This window comes from Castor canadensis, chromosome 4 (assembly GCF_047511655.1).
Source record: "Castor canadensis chromosome 4, mCasCan1.hap1v2, whole genome shotgun sequence".
Classification (NCBI taxonomy): Eukaryota; Metazoa; Chordata; class Mammalia; order Rodentia; family Castoridae; genus Castor; species Castor canadensis.
In genome coordinates, this window is record NC_133389.1 from 167,050,511 (window position 1) to 167,073,585 (window position 23,075).

Genomic DNA, 23,075 nt, shown 5'->3' on the forward strand with positions numbered 1-23,075 from the left:
GAGGCTTGGAAGAAGACATCAAAAGACCTTCAAGGGCTGCCGCAGAAGGAAAAGGCCAGGCCATGCAATGGAAACTGTTTATTGAAACCTCAGTTCTACAAAAGCGTGAAAAACCTGGATACAAAGCAGTGGCTGGAGAAGCCTATTAAGAGAACACCTAGAGAGAAATCAGAAGAAAGGGAAGCCTTGGAACAGGGAACTAGAAGGCTTGAAAAGGTCAAGGTCGAAGGCCCCATCAATTCTTGGCTCCATTACTACATCCAGGGGATAGGTGTGGAAAGTTTCAGCACCCTTCAGTGAGCCTCCCCTCAGCAGCATCTACCTTGGCACTGTCAGTCCCTGACTCTCCCACCTCAGGGACATCACACAGGCCCATGTCAATGTTTCCTTCCTCCCCTCACTTTGTTCTATCTCCCACCTTTATCCTTCCATCCTAGGAAATTCAAAACCAAGTCTAGAACACTAGGAAGACAGAGAGATGGAGGCTTCTTTGTCATCTGTGACATGCCCCCAGTCACCAAGCTGAGGCCTACCTCCTGGCACCATCACTTCCCTGGCCTACTGGTTAGCATCTGAGGTCCAGGAAAGTGAATGATCTTCAGTCCTTCTGCCCCACAACCCCTTTATGCTCCTATCCAGGAGGACAAGGGACCACCCAAGAACCCAGAGAGGTAGCCAGGACCTAAATCAAACTTTCCTCTTCCAGGTTCTCAGGGACTCCCAAACCCTCATAATGCAGTCATCAGAGCCCTACCTAGCCTGGAAAAATGAAAGACTTGAATCGGGCCAGCTCCATGACACTGAAAAGGGAACACTGCTGGGGCTGGGGGATTGGAGGGGCCACTGAGCTCCAGGTCCAGGATGGGGCCAGGCCATGGGTGTGGTACCAGGGCCCAGCGGACACTGATTGGTTAGTGTGTTGGCAGGCACGGCAGGTCGGAGGGTCTCTCTGGAGCTTCTGGCAAAGGGGGCAGTTATGGAGAAGAGTAGGTGGGGCAGGGGGATCTGGGGGAGGAAGTGGTGGGGGAGTCAGTGAGGCTACAAGACTGCCCCAGAGTGAACGAAGCCCTATGTCATCTTCCAGGCAGGTAGAGATGTTAGCAGAAGACGGAAGGCACTGTGGCACCGGAGAAGGTATGTAGGGCTCCAAGAAGCCCTTGGAGACCAGTCCAAGGTCGGGGGGGCCAGGAGGTGGGCTGCAGGATAGCCCTAAGGACTGGTGTATTACAGCTACTGATGCCACAGCAAGGGCCATGCTGCTCATGTATGCCATGGCTAACAGGCAGGATAGCTGCAGGAGAGAAGGTAAGAACAGCAGGTTGCTGATTATTTTTAACACACACACAACACAGAGTCTCTGATGTCAGAACTCTCTGTAGCACCCTATGCCTTCCCCTTCCCATCTATTCCCAGACCCCATCTCCTGAGCCTTTCAACATCTGCTTTTCACCATTCCACCCAAACACCAGCCTGCTCAAGACCCTCTCCTTCCCAACCCCTCCTCACCTTTACCAGCCGCTGGCAGAGGGAGCCCAGAGCCAGCTGCCAGGTCGGTTGTTCCAGCAGCACACACAGGTCTGTGTAGGTATACCAGCCCCGTCGCCGCCCTTGCTGCTCAGCCACACTGATGGAAGGGGAAGATAGACCTGGAATCTGCATCTCTTTTCAGCCAGCCCAGGGGCACCCTCATACTCCTTGGGACCCACCAGAAAGCACTGGGGAGCTAGTTAAGTATACAGATCCCGAGGCTACCTGCTGATCCAGAAACTGAGGGTTAAGACCAACACCTGTATTTTAAATGAGCTGCTTCTACCTTCCCAAAGGGTAGATGGGTTTGAGAACCACCACTGGCAATTTTTTCTTGTCTCCTTTCCCCTAGTTACACAGACCCTCACTTCTAGCACTTATGCCTCAGCCCCTCTTCCCAATTCCTAGAACCTACCAACTCTCCAGCCAGCTCAGCACCTCAAAGATCTCCCGAGGGTCAGTGTAGAGACGCCAATCCTGTGGGTAAGAAGAAGGAAGAGTACAAACCCAACTCAGATGTGAGCCACAGTGATCAGAGAATAAGAGCTGAGGGAACAACCACAGCCACTACCATTACTGACACTGATCTGGCACTTACTACGTGCTGGGTATTGTCCCAAGAGGTTTTGCATATTAAGTCTCATCTAATAACCACTTACCTGGTTTCACATTAAACTCGCCATTAAGGATGAGGAGAGAAAATAACACTGAGAATGGTTCATGTCCATAAGGAGAGTTCAGCATGTAGGAGCAGAGAAAGTTTGGAAGCAAATACTTAGAGCCCAACACCCTAGGCTCAGTGTGCCCTGTGGGGCCTTGGAGGAATAGGGGAGGAAATCACTACTAGCCTTACTACTCCAGAAACCTCCTTGTTAATCCTGGAAGTATTGAAAAGGAAGACTAACAAAAAGGCATCAGGAGAACAAACAGACAGTTGAGGATGAAAGGAAAATACAGACAGACCAGGACACCAGAACAAAAGAGAGAACAGCTACTCACCATGGCACTCAGGAAGCCCCTTTCCAAGGCATTAAGAGTGGGCACTGCCATACCACCAGCAGCTCCCCATTCGTCATTAAAGACTTCCTCCTCTTCCCCTTCATCATACAGGTACTTACTGGCCACCATCTGCAGAGAAACCAGAAGCGGTGTCCTGTAGAGGTCACACGGGTTCCTGGGTCACTAGGGAGATGAAGGAAGGGGGTGCCTTACCATGGAGATCAGAAACAAGTCAGAGGATGACACATGTTGCAGGTAGTCCGGGTTTCGGTGCCGAAGTCGTTCAATGTACACCAGAGCTAGCATCATAGCACAAGGAGAAATACATGCCTCCCTGGGAAGTAGAAAGGACAGTAAGGACCCAAAGGTCCTTCAGCTCTCCAGACTCTTACAATGCTCATCCCTGTCTTTTAGAAACAACCATTCCCATCTCTCTAGGGTCCACATACTCTCACCTTCTTCCCCTCAGCTCCAACCTTACCGGGACACGTGAGCTACATATTTCTTCTGGAGTCGGCGAATAGGGCTGGGGGCTGCCTTCTGGAGCAGTTCCACAGCAATGTCTTCAGGGGACAGAAGGAAGGCAAAGTGAGCAAACAACCCTCACCATCATACACACCAATTCCCTTTGCTATCTGTGAAGACCCAGGTCTGTATTATCTGAGGCTTTGGAGATGAAACCCTAATGACAGAATAAGAGATCAAATTTTCCCAATCTGAGACAAAAGCCCATTCCAAATTTGAATTTCAGTTCTTTCTAGCAGGAAGACTTATTCCCCAGTTATGTTAGTTATCCACATTTATCTTTCACTGATGTTCATGTGAAAAATAAACATGCTTTGTTTACTTGGAAAACATGTGTGTTACTTGGAAAACATGATAAATAGCCCTTGAAAATTAAGTTTCTGATATACAAACCAAGGTCCAGGGTATGACTTGGGAGACACTCCCTTAGCACGTGTAAGGTCCTTAGCTGGATATCCAGCATTATTTTGGGGGTGGTGGGGAGATTACTAACCATCTGTGAGGTGTATTTTATTCATGTGGGGCTAAAAAGAACGCACAACATAGCCTGCATTCTTGAATGAAGTTTCAATGAGTAATTATAATGAGACAGAGCAGCTCAGAGGATAAACCTCCAGGCATATGGGTGACTGTTGGTAACCCCATTCTCCTGCTTCTCACTTGCCCAGTCATACAAGGCTGCCAACCTGCCACAGGGCTGGAGAGCTCCTCCAGGCTGCAGTCAGGGTCCCAATCCCAGCCATAGTACAGTCTCCTTCGGATCCGAGCACTCAGCTTCTGGTGTCCTGGGAGGAACTGAAACAGGGCAGGGGGCGGTGGAGGATAAAGGGCAGGGAAGAGATGATAGAGATCTTATCTTGGCTTGGGGCTACAAGGCGGGTGCAGAGCAGAAGGCCAGCCGCTGCCAGTGGGACGATGCCCGATCCCGGACTTCTCTGAATTGTTGGCTGACAGGGTCCAAAGGAGGAAGGACAACGCCCCGCCTCTCCAAGGGCTCCCGGGGAGAATGTCTCTTAGAAGGACCCTCAGCGTAGCCACCCTATTTCCCTTCCTATACCCCGCGGCTCGGCCTCCGGGCCCAAACGGCCAGGGCCTTGCGTAGGCACTGCTCCGGCGGCTGCCACCCAACCCCCGGCACGGCAAGCAAGCGAGCTCGCGGTCAGCTCGGGCCGGGAGGGGAGCGCCCAGGGTCCCGGCTCCCGACGTCTGGAGGCTGGGGAAGGGGGCGGGCTGCGCGCTCACCGTGAAGTCCTGGAAGCCGGTGAGGGAGAAGGTGCCTTCTTCGTCCAGTAGGAGCCCGGCCAGGTCCATCGCGCGGCCAGCCGTCGCCCTGCGAAGGTGGAACGGAGGAAGGAGTTGTAAGCGGCCGGCAGCCGTCCTCACCGGCTCGTCCACCTGCCTTCCCGCAGCCGGCCACCGCCCTCGCCCGCACAGCCCCCCCGCTTCACGCCCGCCGCGGCAGGCGGGGCCCCGGCACACGGGCGCCTCTTTCTGTTCCGCCCCGGGCGCGGCGCGGCGGGGCCGGAGGCGCGGCGCGGCGGGGCCGGAGACCCGACGCTCACCTCGGAGTGAGCTGAGGCTGAGGCTCAGGCTCGATTGCCAGGCGCGTAATCCGCCCGGGCTGCGTCCGCCGCGCGTTTACACGCCGGGCGTGTCGCCGACGAGTCAGCGCTTGCAGGAAGTGCTAGGCCCCAGCCTTCCGCCACCCAGCCCGACCAAGTCACAGAGCTCAGCCCCAGGCACCCTCATCTGAGAAATGGGGACAGTTCCTAGGGGACCACGCTGCACTGGCTTACGAGCCAGGCAGATCTCACAGCAATGTAGATATTATCGTGAATAAAAGGAAAGGCAGCACAGCGCGTTTTCTAGAAGGGGAGATGCACACGCAGTCACCAATGTACATAAACGTCTGAAAACACGCGAGAAACGGACCAAGGGGAGAACTGTGGACAAGGTGGAAGGGAAATTTACTTTTCACTATTGAACCTTTTAGAAAATTGAAATTCTTCTAAACCTTGTTAAACGTACTGTATCTTGCAGGGTTACTCCCGCAATCAAATGCTTTAAGCCTTAAAAATGATGTTAACATGTCCCAGCCCCCAAAATAAACATTATCTAAACAAGATTTTTCCAAAAACCTCCCGCCCCAGTCTCACGCTGGAGGATTGGGGCAGAAGGAACGCTGAGCGGTGTAGGTGGGGAAATTTACGGAAGGTAAAGACACAACTTTTCTGAGTGGGTGAAGCTGCTTTCAAGCAGGTCACGCGCTGGTGTTTGTTTACCCGCTGAGGGGAGGGGACTGGAAGGACCAGTGCGTCAATGACTGAGTAATGGGGCTGCCACCGCCCGTCCCAAGCAGCAGTTCGTACCCGGGATACTGAGCGTTAGGAAGCCCACTTCCTGCCCCGGCAGCCGGGGTTACACGGAGGACCCAGGCCAGCACCGGACTCCCTAGCCGCCAGGACAACACTGGGAGAGAAAAGAAGGGGAGCCATCTGGACCCTGGAGCAGGGTCACTACTCCGGCAGCCACAACACGCACCTGTGTACGTTCAGATCCCAGCAGCCGCCAGCGCGCACGCGCAGGCCGCCCCTACCAGGTGGTTAGGCCGCATCACGTGACGGGCTCGGCGCTCCGCTGTCACGTGACGCCCGTCCGCAAGCTCTGCTCTCCTCTGCGTGCGCCCCCTCCCGCTTGACGCGCCCCCGGCGGCGGCCGCGCAGCCCTGGCTCCTCGCGAGCTCGGGCAGCGGCTGCGGCGGGGTTATGGCGAGCGGCGGCGGCGGCGGTGGTAACACTGGCGCGGGTGGGGCCTCGGGGCTGGGCCTGGGCCTCGGTCTGAGCCTCGGCATGAGTGAGGCTACCGGCGAAGCGGAGGAGGAGGCGGCCACGGCCGAGGCAGTGGGACGTCTGGCCACAACCCTATGGCTGCGGCTTCGCGGCTGGGAGGCGGTGCTGGCGGCGACGCAGCGGCTGCTGGTGTGGGAGAAACCGCTGCACAGCCTGGTCACGGCGGCCGCGCTCAACGGCCTCTTCTGGTAACGGCCGCGAAGGAGGGGCGGGGCCGGGGAGAGCGGGGGCGGGAGGACCGGGAGCACAGTTGTTCTTTCTGGGTTGTCATTTGGTTTGGGGGAATGGTCCGTCCCCCAGGTTTTGAAGGCTGCCGTCCGCCCAGGTTGCCCTATTCTTCCGTCTCTGGGTTGCGACTTAGGCCTGGAAGGCTGTTTCTCCATTTGTGGGCACCTTCCGCCTTTTGCGATGGACGCTGGAACCTTTCTCGCCCACTCCCTGCTGAGATGCCTGTCTCTCCCTAAGGTTGCTGTCTTCGTCGTCCCTCCGGCCCTTTTTCCTGCTCAGCATCTCACTTTTGGCCTATTTTCTGCTGGATCTCTGGCAGCCTCGCTTCCTCCCTGACGTTTCAGGTGAGTTCATTTAGCAAGCACCAGTTGTGCTCTTGCTTTATACTTGGGTGGGGTTGAACAGTGAGGGGAATATATAGCAAACTACTAGCCTCCCAGGTACACTCTCCACTTTCCATCCCCACTTTAGGAAATTATCCAAAACAAGAATTGCCCCATCCCCAAATTAACGTTTCTGTGGGTATAGTGGTTAAGACTGTGGAGTATGTAGCCAGACTGTCTGGGTTCCGTTCCCTACCCTGCCACTTAACCACATGTGTGACCTTACAAAGAGTTGCTTCCTCACCGTTTTCACATCTAACAGGGATGATAGAATTTACTCCATAAAGAGCTGCGGATTAAGTGTGTCAGTGCATATTACATAATTATGGTCGTGATTTACTTGTGATGGAACTTATATACTCATTGTTTTTCTTGTTTTCCATGTACTTAGTTGATATGCATTTTGGAGGAACTAGGTACCAGGCTGTGTGTGAATTGCTTGGAATATAAACGTGGATAAGGTGTAATTACTCTGAGAATTGTCAAGTCTAAGAGCTGGTGAAGTGGCCCAAGTGGTAGGGTGCCTGTCAAGCAAGTGCAAGACCTGCCTTTAAAAAAAGTTTTAAGTCTCAAGAAGGAGACAGATACCTTTGTAATACATCCTGTTGGTATCTGAAAAAAGTGCTCTGGGGCAGCAGAGGAGAGACAATTCTTTCTACCTTGGGAAGAGTCTTCCATTGTTCCTACTAAGTAATTTGTCTCCCCTCCTCTCTCTATAGCATCGTCCCCTGAGGATCCACACTCTGACAGGTGAGTACTGGCCATCTCTTAAAGTCAGACGCCCAAATCCAGTCTTGTTTGCTGATGCAAGTAAATGGAGCGATGCTGACGTTTGTGTAGGCATAGGCCCCAGCATAGAGAAAGGACAGGCAGCAAGCCACAGAGTGTGGTTGGTCCTAGGCTTGTATGCAGGAGCTAGCTGTGTGTAAGCTCCTTTTAAGTCAGAGGGTTGGGTGCCCTGGGGTTTTGCTTCCCCGCACCAGGACAGCCTCCCTTGGGGAGGTGGGCTTTTCTCCTTCTTTAGACTGAAGATCTCATCAGTAGTTTCAAAGGGATTTGAGTGCCTAGGAAACTGGTCTCTGAGGCCTCCAGGGGTCATGTCATGTCTCCCCAGTGAGGGTGCGGGGTCAGGCGCCCGGCCGCACCTGCTGAGTGTGCCCGAGTTGTGCAGATACCTGGCTGAGAGCTGGCTCACCTTCCAGATTCACCTGCAAGAGCTGTTGCAGTACAAGAGGCAGAATCCAGCTCAGGTAACCTCCCCCACATCCTATAACAGTTTGTCGCGCAATTCGGAATATGGGAGATGAGTGATGTGAGCAGTGCCTATTGCAAACTTCCTGAATTGATGGACTTGGGCATTCTCTTGACTAGACTGGATCACTGAGCTCCTAGAGGAAATACCCATCCTTCTACCAGCTGAACCGTAGTTTCTTACCTAGATAAGTGGGGCACATAACTCAGCCCACTGTTTTTCATAGACCCTGTGCTCTTCCCTGCAGTTCTGTGCTCGAGTCTGCTCTGGCTGTGCTGTGCTGGCTGTGCTAGGACACTATGTTCCAGGGATTATGATTTCCTACATTGTCTGTGAGTAGGGTCTAGCCCTGTCCTTTTCAAAGCCCTCTCCTTTCCCTGGACTGACCCAGGTGGAAGTCTGTGTTCTCTCTGCTAAGTTACCCATTTATGGAGGTCAAGGATGCCATAGAATATCCCAGTTAACAGCAGAAGAGTCGTTGGGGAGGAGAGGTGTAGATACAGTCAGGAAGGGACCTCATCTTCCTTCAGACTTTCTTGTTTAGGGACCAGTTGAATGAAGGCTTTTTGAAAATTGGTATAGAAATCTCTGAGTGGATTTTCTAACCCATAGTGCTGAGTATTCTGCTGTGGCCCCTGGTCGTTTATCATGAGCTGATCCAGAGGATGTACACCCGCCTTGAGCCCTTGCTCATGCAGCTGGACTACAGTATGAAGGCAGAAGCTGATGCCCTACATCACAAACATGACAAGAGGAGTAAGAGATTAACCCAGGAGGGTGAAAGGTGGGGAGGGCCTTGGCTTCTGCTCATGAAGTATGCTGGAATTTAGGTCATTTCCAGTTCCTTGGCCATGTTTGTTCCCCACCATTGTCCTTCCTTGTCACTACCTTATTGCTCTTCTCTAGAGCGACAAGGGAGGAATGCACCCCCAGGAGGTGATGAGCCATTGGCAGAGACAGAGAGTGAAAGTGAGGCGGAGCTGGCTGGCTTATCCCCAGTGGTAAGATCCAGGGGAGATGAGGTATCAAATAGAAAGCTAGAGAAAATCTAACTGCTTTAAAGCAACCAGCTTTAAAGATGTAGGAGCCAGGGGGATTGGGAGCTGGATACCTCTTAAGCCTCACCCATTGTGTTCATGCTGCTCCTGCAGGTAGATGTGAAGAAAACAGCACTGGCCTTGGCCATTACAGATTCAGAGCTGTCAGATGAGGAGGCCTCTATCTTGGAGAGTGGAGGCTTCTCTGTATCCCGGGCCACCACTCCACAACTGACAGATGTGTCTGAGGGTACGAAAAGCCCTTTGATTCTCTTGATCTTCCTGTTCTCTGTCATGGAGTACTGCCTGAGCTCTCTAGCTTCCCACAAATGTTTTCTGTGAGAGAGCTGACCCTCTAATTCTACCCTAAGCTCCTGAAAGACCTTAACACCAAAACCTGGCCCAGAATTCCTTGTCCTAAGTTCTTGTCTTGGACTCTTCGGCAGTTTTCACCAGTCAGAGCAGTAGGCTCATCTCCTGTTCTCTGCACAGATTTGGACCAGCAGAGCCTGCCAAGTGAACCAGAAGAAGCCCTGAGTCGTGAGCTGGGAGAGGGGGATGAGGCCGAGTTGGCCCCTTCTGAAGACCTCCTAGGCACCTCTCAGGCCCTCTCAAGGCAAGCCCTAGACTCGGAAGAGGACGAGGAAGATGTGGCAGCCAGGGAAACCTTGCTTCGGCTTTCATCCCCGCTTCACTTTGTGAACACGCACTTCAATGGGGCAGGGTCCCCTCAGGATGGGGTGATGTGTTCTCCTGGAGGACCAGTGGAGATGCTGAGCCCAGAAGCAGTGAGTGGTGACCTCACAGCTCCACCCAGCACCCTCTCATCCCCACTTTGCCTTGCCGAAAGTGACCCTGTTCCCATCCCCTCCCCTTCCATACTCCCACCTCTTCCCCAGGACTCATCCCAAACCTTGTCTGCCCCTGAGGAAGAAGAGGCACTTGCCACTGAGGACTTTGAGGTGCTGGATCAGGGGGAGCTGGAGCAGCTAAATGCAGAGTTGGGTTTGGGACCAGAGACACCCCCAAAGCCTCCTGATGCTCCACCCCCTCCTCCCCTGGGGCCAGACATCCATTCTCTGGTACAGTCAGACCAAGAGGCTCAGGCTAAGCTCGAGCCATGAGCCATGGGGGATGGAGCTGCAGGCACAGTAGGGCTTTCTGGCTAGAGGTGTAGCTATTCCTCTTTTCCCTACCACTCTGGGAAGGGGCAATGCCAGGGGAACCTGGCTATCAGATAGTAGCCAGCCCACCTTCTGCCTGCCTGCCTGCCTGCCTGCTTGCTGTTCTGGGACTGGTACAGTACCCGTGCCCAGGATTGGTTTTAAGTTTGTAAATAATTTTCCATTTGGGTTAGTGGACGTGAACAGGGCTAGGGAAGTCCTTTCCACAGCCTGCACTTGCCTCCCTGCCTCATCTCTATTTTCATTCCACTATGACCCAAGCCCTGGAGGTCTAACCCTTTCTTTTTCCTCCTATCCTCAGGGACCTGTGCTGCTCTGTCGTCATGTCCCACTTGGTTGTTTAGTTCACGCACTTTATAATTTCCCTCTCCTGTCCCGCATTCCCCTCAGCTTTATTTCCCTACTATGTCCTGTCCTTAACAGCGCAAGCCCTACCCTTTGCCACTTCCTTCCCACAGGCACTGGCCTCACTTAGGGTGGTCCTGGTCTGGGAGGGAAAGAGTAAACCTGGGGTGGTGGTCAGGCCAGTAGTTCGACACTTAGGTCACTGTAGCCTTCCTACCGTGCATTGCACCCTTGCCAGAGTTCAGCCATTCATGATGCAGGAGAGCAGGATCCCATATAGCACTTGTGCAAGTGCTAGGGTTACTGAGCATGTGCTGTCTTGTTGAAGTGAGGGCTTCTTAACTCTCCTAGGGAAGAAGAAGGAAACCTGCTCTTTTGGTCCCATCGGTGGGACCCCCTACTAGGGTCAGGCAGTGGATAGTAGCATCTGTGCAGGTATTGACTGGAAAAATAAAGTGATTGGCTAGAACTGCTGCCTGCTTGCCTGCCTCACCATGAGCTGCCTCCCCATAAAGCTGCACTTTGTCCCCACCTCACCCTTACACCCTTCACCTTGGTCTTGCTCCCGGCTGTTTATTTACTTTGGTATAAAACAAGGCCAGAACCAAGGATTCCATGACAACCCTAACTGCTCTTCAGTCATCTTCCCTGACCAATCAATATGTTTAGTGAGACTTAGCATGTGTGAATAAAGCGTATGCAGGAGGAAATTGGCTTGTCTTCCCAGTCAATAGAAATGTGGAGCCATAACAACTTTCCTACCATGTTACCAAGACCCATAACTGTCTTTAAGAAGTCATTCATCTACATGCTAGCAATTAACTCAGCCCTGGTTTATCTTGTGAGTCCAAACAAGCAATGCATACTTACATCAACTGATTTCAGGGCAGGGAACTAAAGAAACTAACATTTCTTGAATGTATGATCTGTGCTTGGTACTATTCATAATGATTTCTATGTGCTCACGTCTTTTCCTCATAAGTCTTAAGATAAATCCGGTTATTAATTCCATGTTATAGACAGGTTAACTTTCCTGAAGGCCACAAGACATAATAAATGGTGAAGCCATGATGTAAACTCATTGGCTCCAGCAAACAAATGCACAATGACCTAGCCATTGATAGGTCACAAACAGGAAGACGAAGCCAGGCACTGGTAGCTCATGCCTGTAATCCTAGCTCCTCAGGAGGCAGAGATCAGGAGGATCATGGTTGGAAGCCAGCCCAGACAAATTATTAGGGAGACCCTATCTCAAAAAACCCCAACACAAAAAAGGGGTGGTGGGGTGGTTCAAGGTGTAGGCCCTGAGTTCAAACCCCAGTACTGCAAGAAAAAAAAAAAAGACGCTCAAGGATGTGAGAACTATGGAGAACCAATCTAATACTGGTTTCATAAAGGGTGAACTCTTGGCAGTCCTTCCCCCTTTTGGGAAACAAAGCCCAGAACTGAGCAGATGGTCTCCTTGATGAGTTCATGTCCTCAGCCTTCAGCTGCAAGTACCATATGGCAACATATCCTGTCTTTTTTTTTTTGAGGGCTTGGGGTTTTCTGGGATTGAACCCAGCCCCTCCTGCATGCAAGGCAAGCACTCAACCTCTTGAACCACACCTGCTGCCTGCCTATCTTTTTTGACGTCGACTCCTATGCCATCTCTCCTAAGTGAGGATTTTCCATTTTTTTAACATTTGCCTGAATCGGTTAACAGATCCCATCCTGTGTCACTGAAGGAACATGAACTAATTATAGAACTCAAAAGAGAATGGAAAAACAATTCTAATCAATAAACAATACCAGAAAATAGAGTTAACCAATCAAAAATAATGGTTGCCCAAATACTCTACCTTAATCCTTTCCCGTATTAATCTCAGGTTGAGGATAGAATTAGAAGGTATAGCAATAAAAAAAAAAAAATCATAGGTTGGTGGTTCCTAGGCCAATGGTTGCTCTTACATGTTTATCTTTGATTTTTTCTACCATCTGGTGTCTTGGCCACTTAGTGCCCAGTGATGGAAGGCACAAGAGGAAAGCTTTTCCTGTGAGTGCAAGAAAAATAAGCAGAAATGTGAAACCTACAATTAGGTTACACAGAAGCCAATCATATAAAGTGTAGGTTGGGAGCTGGGTGTGATAGCTCATATTTACAATCCCTGCACTTGGTAGGCTGAGGAAGGAGGATGGTGAGTTCAAGGCCAGCTTGGGCTACATAGTAAGACCCTATCTTAAAAAAAAAAAAAAAAGCCACCAGACTTAGTGGCTAATGCCTGTAATTCTAGCTACTCCAGAGGCTGAGATCAGCAGGATCATGATTCAAGGCCAGCACTGGCAAAACGTTAGCAAGACCCCACACACACCCCATCTCAAAAAATTTAGGCTTGGTGGAGTGCCTGTCATCTCAGCCATGAGAGAAGCAGAAGTAGGAGGATTGTGATCCAGGCTGACCCTAGTGGGGAAAAAACAGGATACCCTACCTGGAAACTAAACAAACTGGGCTAGGAGTTTGGCTCAAGTGGTAGAATGCCAAGTGCAAGGCCCTGAGGCAAACTCCAATTCCCACCCAAACAAAAGAGTTTGTGGGGGGAGAAAGAGTGGGTTACATATACATGTTGAGGAAGGGAACAGTGTACTTTATAGCTGATAGTGTAACTTGCCCATTCATAAATTTAATTTTAGTTTGCCTTGTTGGAAATGTAACCTTTAGCCAGGCACCAGTGATTCATGCCTGTAATCCTAGCTACTCAGGAGACAGAGATCAAGAGGATCGCAGTTCAAAGCCAGCCCAGGCAAAATAGCTCAAAAAAAAAAAAAATCTTGAAAAACATCCATCACAAAAAAGGGCTGGTGGAGTGGGTCAAGGTGTAGGCCCTGAGTTCAAGCCCTAGTACTGCAAAAACAAAAACCAAAATGGAGTATTCAAAAAGAAGGTAGCTTGGCATGGTGGTGCCTGCCTGTAATTCCAGCATTAGTGAAGCTGAAGTAGGAGGATCATGAGTTCGAGGTCAGTCTGGGATGAACCAAAAACAAATAAACAGAAAAAGAAGGAAGACAATATTTCTTCAGTACTGTGAGCAAGTTAGAATGCTGTCAAAGGGTCACTTCCTATATCTACTGACAGATTGCAAATGTGACCACTAGAGATGAAGGCTAAAAATTAGCATAGGAAGAACTCTTAAAGGAACTGGGAGTTTTTAATCCAAAAAGAGAGCTGAGTTGGATCATGACAGCTGCCTTTAAGCTTTGAAGCTTTGCTGGTAGGACCTCAGAGAGCAGAAGTTAAACTTTTACGTAGCTCATAGTGCTAGGTGCAGTTTAGTTTTCTGATTAAGGACCACTATGAAACAGAATAGACTTTTTTGTCCTGTTTTGGTTTTTTGAGACAGCGTCTTATTGCTGTAGCCTGTACTAGACTCAAGCTCTTAGTCCCCTGCCTCAGTCTCCTGAGTGCTGGGGTTACAGTTGTGTACCACCATCACACCGGGCAAAAAAGAATAGATTTAAGTGATCTTTTTTATTTTCCTGTGCCCAGGGCAAGATAACCACTGAGCTACACCCCCCAGCCCCCAAGTGACCTTTTGTTTTTGATTTTGGTGTTTTTTATGTTTGTTTGTTTATTTTTGGTGGTACTGAGGTTTGAACTAAGGGCTTCATACTTATGAGGCAGTTGAACCATGCCTCCACCCCTCTGTTCTGGTTGCTTTGGAGATAGGGTCTTGCTTTTTGCCAAGGCCAGCCTGGACCATGATCCTATGTTAGGCTTCCTGCCTTAGCTGGGATGACAGGCATGCACCACCATGCTTTTTTCCATTGGGGTGAGGGTCTTGTAAACATTTTTTTTGCCCTATCTGGCCAGGAACTGTGATCCGCCCAATTTCAGCATCCCAAGTAGCTAGGATTATTGGCATGAGCCACTGCACCCTGGCTCCAAATGATCTTTAAAGGCACAATGATCTAAGGCAGTGATTCTAAGCATAACCTTATCATGGAAGGGCAATATACTATCACGTCATTTGGTCTTAGTGTCCAACTAAAGTCTGGACTTCCCTTCACCTGCTCCCTTAATTGTGGGTACATTGTTGGGTGTGTCTGGCTGGTGTTTCTTTGTGCTCTGCTCCCTCATACCACATCAAATGGACTCCAGTTGCTGCCAGTTGGATGTCCTAATCATGACTGTGCTGCCTCCATCACAGCCCTGATTCACACCCTTCCCATTTTCTTCCCAGTTTTCTTTTTTTCCTTCTTTTTTTTTTTTCTTTGGTGCTGGGGACCAAACTCAGGGCCTTGTACTTGCCAGGCAAGTGCTATTCCACTAAGCTAAATCCCCAACCCCTTCACAGTTTTCTTGGCCATATTCTTGCCCCCATCCAAAATTTACACCCAACAGAATGTCTAGATTTTTTTAAATTTGATCCCCAAGATTGAACCCAGGACAGTTTCACATATTCACCCATGTGGTTCCCACTTACATGGTGATAACTTCTAAATCTTAGCTCAGCTTCTTTCCCAGAACTTCCAACTAGGCATCTCCATTTGAATGTCTATAGGGACCTTCTGCTCAATAGATCAAAAACTGCATTCCTTTTTTTGTTTTTTTTTTTTTTTGGTAGAACTGGGGCTTTAACTCGGCCTCAGGGTTGCTAGGTAGGCACTCTACTGCTTGACCCACTCTGCCAGCCCTTTTTTGTGGTAGTTTTTTTTGAGATAGGGTCTTGCAAACTATTTACTAGGGCTGACTCCCAACCTCAATCCTCCTGATCTCTGCCTGCTGAGCAGCTAGGATTATAGACGGGAGCCACCAGGGCCTGGCTCTGAAATTCTTTTTTTTTTTTCACTTTGCATTCCACCTCCCACCTCTCCCAGACAGAAGGCTTTTTCTGTGTTTCCCATCTTGTTTATTGGTACCCCCAACCAAGATGGCCTATTTCTCACTCATACCACACCAAATGGACTCCAGTTGCTGCCAGTTTAATGTTCTAATCAGGTCATGACTTTGCCACCTTCATCACAGCCCTGATTCACACCCTTCCCGTTTCTTCACAGTTTTCTTGCCCATATTATTGCCCCCCTATCCAAAATTTACGCCCAATAAAATGTCTAGATTACTTTTTTAAAATTTGGTCCCTAAGATTGAACCCAGGGCTTCAAGCATGCTAAGCTTGCTCTCTACCACTGAGCTATATTTTCAGCCCTTAGATTATTTTAAAATACAAATTTGATGAGCTTTCTGCTATTTAATATTAACCAAAGGCTCTTTTATGAGTTATAAATTCAAGCTCCCTGATATGATCAAGAAATCTTCTGAGAGCCCAGCACCAGTGGCTCAGCTCACACCTGTAATCCAAGTTTCTCAGGAAGCAAAGATCAGGAGGATCTTGGTTCAAAGCCAGCCCAGGCAAATAGTTTTTGAGGTCCTATCTCAAAAAAAAAAAAAAAAAAAATCATGAAAGGGAGATAGTGGAGTGGTTCAAAGTGTAGGCTCTGAGTTCAAACCCCAGTAACGACAATATATTTACACAAGAAATGACCAAATTTAGAAATAACTCAAGAAATATACAAACAACTAATAATATACAATTGTTAAATTATTTAGTATATATGTCAGTCCCAGAACTAAGTGTTTTACATGCATCACTTTATTCAATCTTTACTGCTGCACTCACACATAAGAAACCATACACCTCCACTTTACAGATGAGGGAATTGAGGGCTTGGTGAGAAGAAATGACTTGTCTGAAGTCACATAGCTGGTTGTGATCACAATACTGGTTTTCAGTATTCTTTTTTGTTTGTTTTCTTTTTTTGTGTGTGGCGGTTCTGGGGTTTGAACTCAGGGCCTCACACTTGCTAGGTAGGTGCTCTACCACCTGAGTCACTTCCCCAGTCCTGTTTCTCAGAATTCTGACTTTCCCACATATTCTCACATTTTAAATTAATAGGGGGCTGGCTGAGTGACTCAGGTGGTAAGAGCATGTTCCTAGCAAGTGTGAGGCCCCTTGAGTTCAAACCCAGTACCTGCAAAAAAAAAAAAAAAATTTACACCTAAAGTACCAAAATAAAATTTTAGTTGAGGTAAAATCTGAAATATAGGTGAAGTATAACTGCATAAAAATTTGAATGCACAAAGGTTTGTTTAGAAAATGTTATAGAGTTCAGGAGAAGAAAAAAAATGCCAGTGAACAAATGAAGCTTCTAATTCTATTGCAATAGTCTGTTTCAAAGACTCTTAAGTAGACCTGGGAACAGAACATTAAAAATTAATTTGGGTTCTCTGCATCAGAATCTCAATCTATGTTCAATGAAATTAAAGCTGATGAATACAAACCAGAAATGGTCCCTGAGAAACAAAAACTAGAACTCACCAGAAATTTAAGATAAAAAAACCCACAAATCATATCCATGCAGAGAAACAACAAAAAATGTTCAAAATTATCTCTTCGAAGTTATCAAACATGAGATGAGATTATTTCAGCAAAAAAGAGCCAGAGAACTAATTAGCTGGTGTAGTGGTACATGCTTATAATTCCAGCACTTAGGAGGCTGAGGCTGAGGAGGAAAGATGGTGACTTTGAAGCCAGACTGAACGACAAAGTGAGAGTGGTCTCAAAAAAAAAATTAATTAAAAATAAAAAGACAAAAAGAAGAGGCAGAGAATTAAATATGAAGTTAGATACAAACATCTCATGATTCTCCAGAGTAACATAATACTAGGAAGAGCATTGTTAGCAGTTAGGAAAATGTGCAAAAAAGTACAACTGTAACCTTGCGACAGCCTTAATATTTCCTTTAAGAGGCCATTTTTTTTTTTTTTATAGTACTGGGGATTGAACTCAGGACTTTACATTTGTTAGGCACTCTAGCACTTGAGCCACTCTACCAACCCTTTTTTGTGTTGGGTATTTTTGAAATAGGGTCTCGCAAACTTTTTCCCAGGCTGGCCTCAAACCTTGATTCTCTCCATCTCTGCCTCCTGAGTAGCTACCATTACAGGTTTGAGCCACCAGCAAGACCATTATTTTTTTTTAAGCAAATATTTTGTGTTCAGTTATGATTACATCTTCATTTTACTGATGCTTAGTTTCTTATTTTAAAATATTACTTTTATATGGTAAAAATTTATATTTGGTTTTCAAAAGTATTAAACAATTTTACTTTTTTTGTTTTTAAGACGGCTTGTAATGGGGACTTAAAAACTGCTTTTACTGATGAACACTGACTCCTTACTTGGGCCCACGAATTAGCTAAAGGCAGTAAGCAGTAAGATGATTACAATACCCCTTTTCCCTAGAAATGGAGGGAACAAATTGACAGTGGGAAAAATGTTACCTGGACTACAAAAGGGAAAAACTTTTGGTGTAGCTAGCTTGCGTTCTAGCCAGTTTACTTTGCTTGTTAATTAAACTGACATTCTCCCCACTTTGTCTACATGCTAGAGAGCCCAAGGTTAACATCCTTTATTTTTCAATTCAACTAGGTATCTCTGAGAAGTAAACATGTCAGCCAAGATATACAGCTTTGAAGATGTGGCACCAACACACCTGGAGAACCAAGGCCATCACCTATTGTGGGACATTTTTATCATGTACTTTAACTTCCCCTTTGGGCTGGAGGAGTGGCTCAAGTGGTAGATTGCCTGCCTAGCAAGGTGCAAGCTCTGAGTTCTAACCCCAGTTCCACCAAAAAAAAAAAAAAAAAAAAGCATTTGTAATTCTCCATTCTCACTCCTCACTCCCTGGCATTTGCATCTGTGTCTGCTTTCCACTGGCCCACTCTGATTCACTCAAGACCAAGGTCAGGCACCTGAAAGTTGGCTATCCCCAGGGCCCGGGGAGGGACTGGAGACTGTGATTATAGACTCAAAGCCACTAGGGGTTTGGTTTGCACGTCAAGGGACCACTTCAGTTTCCCTGGAAGATGAGGCTATTGCTGACGGGAAACAAAAGCAACCTAGAAGGTTGTCAGGAGGTAAGACTGAGAAACAGCTTCCATCTGATGCATGAAAGCAGGCTTGGGAGCTTGACTCTTTGAAGACAGAGATTTCCAACAAACAACAGGAATTGGGTTGGGGAGAGGGTCCATGCAGCCTCAGACTGTGCAGGTTTTTGTTTATGGTGTTGGGGTCTGAACTCAGTGCCTAAACCTTGAGCCACTCTACCAGCCCTTTTTGTGTGATGGGTTTTTTCCAAAATAAGGTCTCGAAAACGAGTTGCCCAGGTTGGCTTTGAAGGGTGATGTTCCTGATCGCCTCCTCCTGAGTAGTGAGGATTACAGACATGAGCCACCGGCACCCAGCAAGTGCAGGGTTTGAGTGAAGACAATGTGCCACCCCACTACAATTTGCAAGCTCCCTCCTAGCCAGGTTCCACATGGTCTTACCAGTCAATCTGACATCCCTGGAGTGCTGAAATCATTCCAAAAGACACTAAAAGGAGTGTAACATACCTGCGACATCAAATTTCTTATCATTCTTTTCCCTGTTTTCACCGTTGCCTCAAGCAACAGAATGCTATCCCTCTAATTTTTGCCTCCTTCAAACTCTCCAAATTCTACTTGTTCTGTTTTCCCTCTCTTCTAGCACAGCCTCATCCTCTGTAATTTTGCAAATCTGTTCTTTACTTTCATATTTAATTCAGTCCTTTCCAACTGAGAAAGCCTCTGCTTTCTCAGGTTCCTGGATCAACTAATTGCCCCCATTAGCACAAAAAGGTCAAGCGCTATAACTGCCAGGACCACAAGACCTCTCCATGTAAGGGGGGAGGGTGGCAGAAGAATGTGCCATTATTAATGTTCCACATCACAGAACATAAGAAAAAAAAATACAGATGTCCCTCACTGTAGGTCTTCATCTCCTGTTTACAGTCCCTTTGGCTCCCTAGCCTGTACTGTTTTTACTTATTTATTTTTTGGCAGTACTGGGGCTTGAACTCAGGGCCTTGTAGGCAAGTGCTCTACCACTTGAGCCATATTTCCAGTCTTTTTTGTTTCAGTTATTTTTCAGATCGTGCCTCCCACTTTTTTCCTGGGGCTAGCTTCAGACCTCAATCCTCCTGCTCATAGCCTCTGGCATAGCTGGGGTCATAGGCTATCCCCTGAGGGATGGGGACAATCATCTGACCTCCCAGGTAGAGGGGGGAGTCTGGGGACCTAACTGTTTCTTAGACAGATTTTGTTACAGTTTGAAAATGGTTGGTCTTGGAGTGGGGGTGGGGGGAGGAGGCACAAACAATGTATACCCATGTAAGTAAATGTAAAAGCAATAAAATAAAAAGAGAAAAGAAAAAAAAAAAAAAGAAAGTGGTTTGTCTCCTCTGAAACTTACATTGAAATATAATCCCCACTGAGGCGTATAGCTCAGCTGTATAGCTTACCTAACATACAAGATTCAGTGTTCCATTTGTAGCACCACAAAAAAAAAGAGAAAGAAATTTAATTCCCATTATGAGAAACTAAGAGGTGTGACCAGGTGGGACTTTTAACAGCTGATTAGGACTCTGTCCTCATGAATGGATTAATGAATTAATAGGGTTAATATGTTATCTCAAAAGTGAGTGAGCCATAAAACCCAGTTTGGCTAGGTCTCTCCCACACTTCCTGTCTCTCAAAGCCTGAGGATCATGGTAGAAAGACTGTCCTCACCAGTTGTCAGCCCCTCAACTTTGAACCAGAACAGTGAACTAAAGTAAAACTCTTTCTTCTTTCTTTGGTTAAGACTGGGGTTTGGACTCAGGGCTTTGCACTTGCAAAGGAGGCACTCTTTTGACTGAGTCCATTTTTTCTCTGGTTATTTTGGAGCTAGGTGTCTCTCGAACTATTTACCTGGGCTGGCCTTAAACTGTGAACCTCCTTAACTCAGCCTCCTGAGTAGTTAGGATTTATAGGCATAAGTCACTGGCACCTGGCCAAAATAAAATTCTAAAAAGCTGGACATAGGCCAGCTGGTAGCTCACACCTGTAATCCTATCTACTCAGGAGGCAGATATCAGAAGGATCGTGGTTCTCAGCCACTCTGTGCAAATAGTTCCCAAGACCCTATCTTGAAAGCACCCAACACTAAAAAGGAGTGACTCAAGTGGTAGAGCAACTGCCTTGCAAGCATGAGGCCCTAAGTCAAATCCTAATACTGCCAATAAAAAAAAAAAATTGGACATGGTGCTAGCAGCATAGCTCAAGTGGTAGAGTGCTTACCTGGGAAGCCCTGAGTTCGACAAAAAAACAAACAAAAACCCAAAAAACCAAAAGCATTAATTGGGCTGGCAGAGAGGCTCAAGTGGTAGAACACCTGCCTAGCTTTGTGTGAGGCCCTGAGTTCGAACCCCAGTACCCCCACCCTGCTAAAAAAAAAAAAAAGAAAGTTGGTCATGGTGGCTCACATCTATAATCCCAGCACAAGAAAGGCTGAGGCAGGAGGACCAAAAATTCAAGGCAATCCTGGGATACATAGATACATAGCAAGACCCTGTCTCAAACACACTTACACACACACATGCACACAATTCCTGTTTTTGGTTCGTAAGGAAGTTATAGAGTACATTTTGGGGTAGCAATGTTAGATAATGGAAAGATAGGATTTATAGGCAGTATAAAAATCTGTGTCCAGATCTTATCTCCATAAGCAAGTAACAATCTCTCTCAATCTCAGTTTGCATAGAATTGGGGCCAAGATAACCTTGCTGGCATCCTCACTTTGACCTTGTCTGCTTTAAACCTGCTGAAGGTGAAATAAGAGATGTTTAGCCAGCACTAAGCCTGTAATTTGTAGAGGAACTGATGCCTGTTGTTCCAGGGAAAGGCTGCAGCTCTGAGTTACCATGCTGGTACCCAAAGCTGCTAAGCAGGTCCAGGTATGCATATGCATAAATGAGACTTAAGCACTGCTCAATTGTTAATTGATATCTTCTGAAACAGCTGTACAACTGCAAAATGTTATTAGATTTCGATCAGTGTTCTCCTTTATTCCTTTATTCAGGAAACAAGGAACCTACATCCAAATGGAGAATGGAGACTGTGGTTTGTGCAACACTCTGTTTAAATCTGGGGAAGTCAGTACCAGCCAGTGAGAAAGCCCCTAGGCTGTGAATCAGCACCAACAGCTGTCTGGACTTACCTATCCATGGGGAAATGCTTCGCTCAGAAGAGACACTGTGAGAACGTCATTCTCTCTCGTGGCTATGCAGTGTGTCTGAGGTAATTTCATTATGGTAATAACATTATTTCTGGCTTTGGGGCTGGGGTGTAGCTCAGTGATAAGAGTGCTAACATGCAAGATTTTGGGTTCCATCTCCTGCAATGGAAAACAAACAAACAAAAACTTCCAGAAAACATTCAGGCTCATGTTCAAGAAATAGTCCAAAGATTTATATATATTTGGGGGAGGCGGGTAGGACTGGGATTTGAACTTAGAGGCTTTGAGCTTGCCTCTGGTTATTTTGGAGATGGAGTATTGGGAACTATTTGCCTGGGTTGGCCTTGAACTGTGATCCTCCCAATCTCAGCCTGTCAAGTAGCTAGCATTTCAGCTGGGAGCCACCAGCACCCAACTAAAAATCTTTATTTATTTATTTATTTATTTATTTTATTTCTTGAAGCCTTTGGTTATCTGGGCATTCATACAGTGATGTAAAGAAAGAAGCAGTGTTCATCTTTTTTCCTCTGCTCCATCAATTTTCCTCCAGCTGGAAACCTACAATTCTAAAATCACTGATGAATGTAGGGAGGGAAAAAACGAAGAAATACAGTTCTTGAAACCAGTTGATTATAGTTTAACTTGAAATAATGATTTACAATTTGAATGTTATATATTAAAACAAAATAAGTGAGTGGGAATACAGCTCAGTGGTAGAGATGTGCTTGGCATGTCCAAGGTTCTGGGTTCAACCTCTAGCAACCAAAAAATAGATGAATATAAAATAGCATTTACAAAGTGTGGGAAGTTATTTAAAATAAAAAATCAGGGGCTAGAGGCATGGCTCCAGTAGTAGAGCAGCTGCCTAGCAAGCAAGAGGCCCTAAGTTCAAACCCCAGTACTGCCAAATAAATAATTAAGTTAAAACAAATAAACAGAATAAATGATCAGAGCCAATAAGCAGAATATATATGTATACAAGTGTATATAAATGTATACACATATATATGTATATATATACATATAGAGAGAGAGACATTGATATATTGGCAATGTTGGGGAGCAAACCCAAGGCTGGGCAAGTGCTCTACCACTGAGCTACATACCCAGCTCCATTAAACAGAATTTTAATGCAATCTAAAATCACTATATCATGAGTTTCTAGATCTGTGATGAGAGGGTGACCAAGGTTCATTAGGGAACTCAGTAATTCTGCTGTTTCCACCAAGACCACCACTTGTGTAGACAATAAGAGTTCAAATCAAATGTCATTTTTATTAAGATGCCACAACAGCTGTTATCTGAAAGGGGGTTGCAAAATACAAAATCTTGCTAATAAGGACATTTTTTTTTATATATCGAGAGTACAGATATAATGTCAATGACCCTGGATCTGATTTCATTCTGGTCAAAAAAAAAAAAAACGACTGTCTAGTGTTGGACATCACAGATAATTTCCAAATCAGGAACAAATTTCACCTAAAGAGATAACATGCACATATAAATGTTTTACTAAAATCATTAGTGAAGTGCTCCGCAATATAATTCCAACGCTCAGGAGGTGGAGGCAGAAGGATCTCTAGTTTTAGGCCAATCTGGGCTACGTGCTAAGTTGATCCCCAACACAAGTAAA

The 23,075-nt window shown here is 47.0% G+C and overlaps 2 protein-coding genes across 5 annotated transcripts; one reads left to right on the forward strand and one right to left on the reverse strand.

Annotated features, from left to right (window-relative positions):
- Positions 1-63: 63 nt before the first annotated feature.
- Positions 64-5,734, reverse strand: Cnppd1 (cyclin Pas1/PHO80 domain containing 1). 3 transcript variants are annotated; one of them, XM_020170805.2, is made up of 9 exons: positions 5,593-5,734; positions 4,294-4,381; positions 3,738-3,846; positions 3,008-3,089; positions 2,740-2,860; positions 2,527-2,655; positions 1,943-2,004; positions 1,507-1,624; positions 64-1,291 (listed from the first exon to the last, which is right to left on the reverse strand). In XM_020170805.2, the coding sequence occupies exons 2-9, from the start codon at positions 4,360-4,362 to the stop codon at positions 755-757; spliced, it is 1,227 nt and encodes a 408-aa protein (XP_020026394.2). In that variant the 5' UTR covers positions 4,363-4,381; positions 5,593-5,734; the 3' UTR covers positions 64-754. The 3 variants fall into 3 exon arrangements, with proteins under 3 accessions (XP_020026394.2, XP_020026393.2, XP_020026396.2); XM_020170804.2 differs by lacking the exon at positions 5,593-5,734 and adding an exon at positions 5,421-5,562; XM_020170807.2 differs by lacking the exon at positions 5,593-5,734 and adding an exon at positions 4,614-5,381.
- Positions 5,735-5,816: 82 nt separating this feature from the next.
- Retreg2 (reticulophagy regulator family member 2) lies at positions 5,817-18,030 on the forward strand. Of its 2 annotated transcripts, XM_020170803.2 has the most exons (10): positions 5,817-6,088; positions 6,366-6,472; positions 7,231-7,261; positions 7,626-7,761; positions 8,011-8,095; positions 8,376-8,519; positions 8,670-8,764; positions 8,915-9,050; positions 9,293-9,588; positions 17,795-18,030. In XM_020170803.2, exons 1-10 carry the CDS (start codon positions 5,817-5,819, stop codon positions 17,837-17,839), a joined length of 1,347 nt encoding a protein of 448 aa, XP_020026392.1. In that variant the 3' UTR covers positions 17,840-18,030. The 2 variants fall into 2 exon arrangements, with proteins under 2 accessions (XP_020026392.1, XP_020026391.1); XM_020170802.2 differs by lacking the exon at positions 17,795-18,030 and having other exon boundaries at positions 9,293-10,798.
- Positions 18,031-23,075: the final 5,045 nt, after the last annotated feature.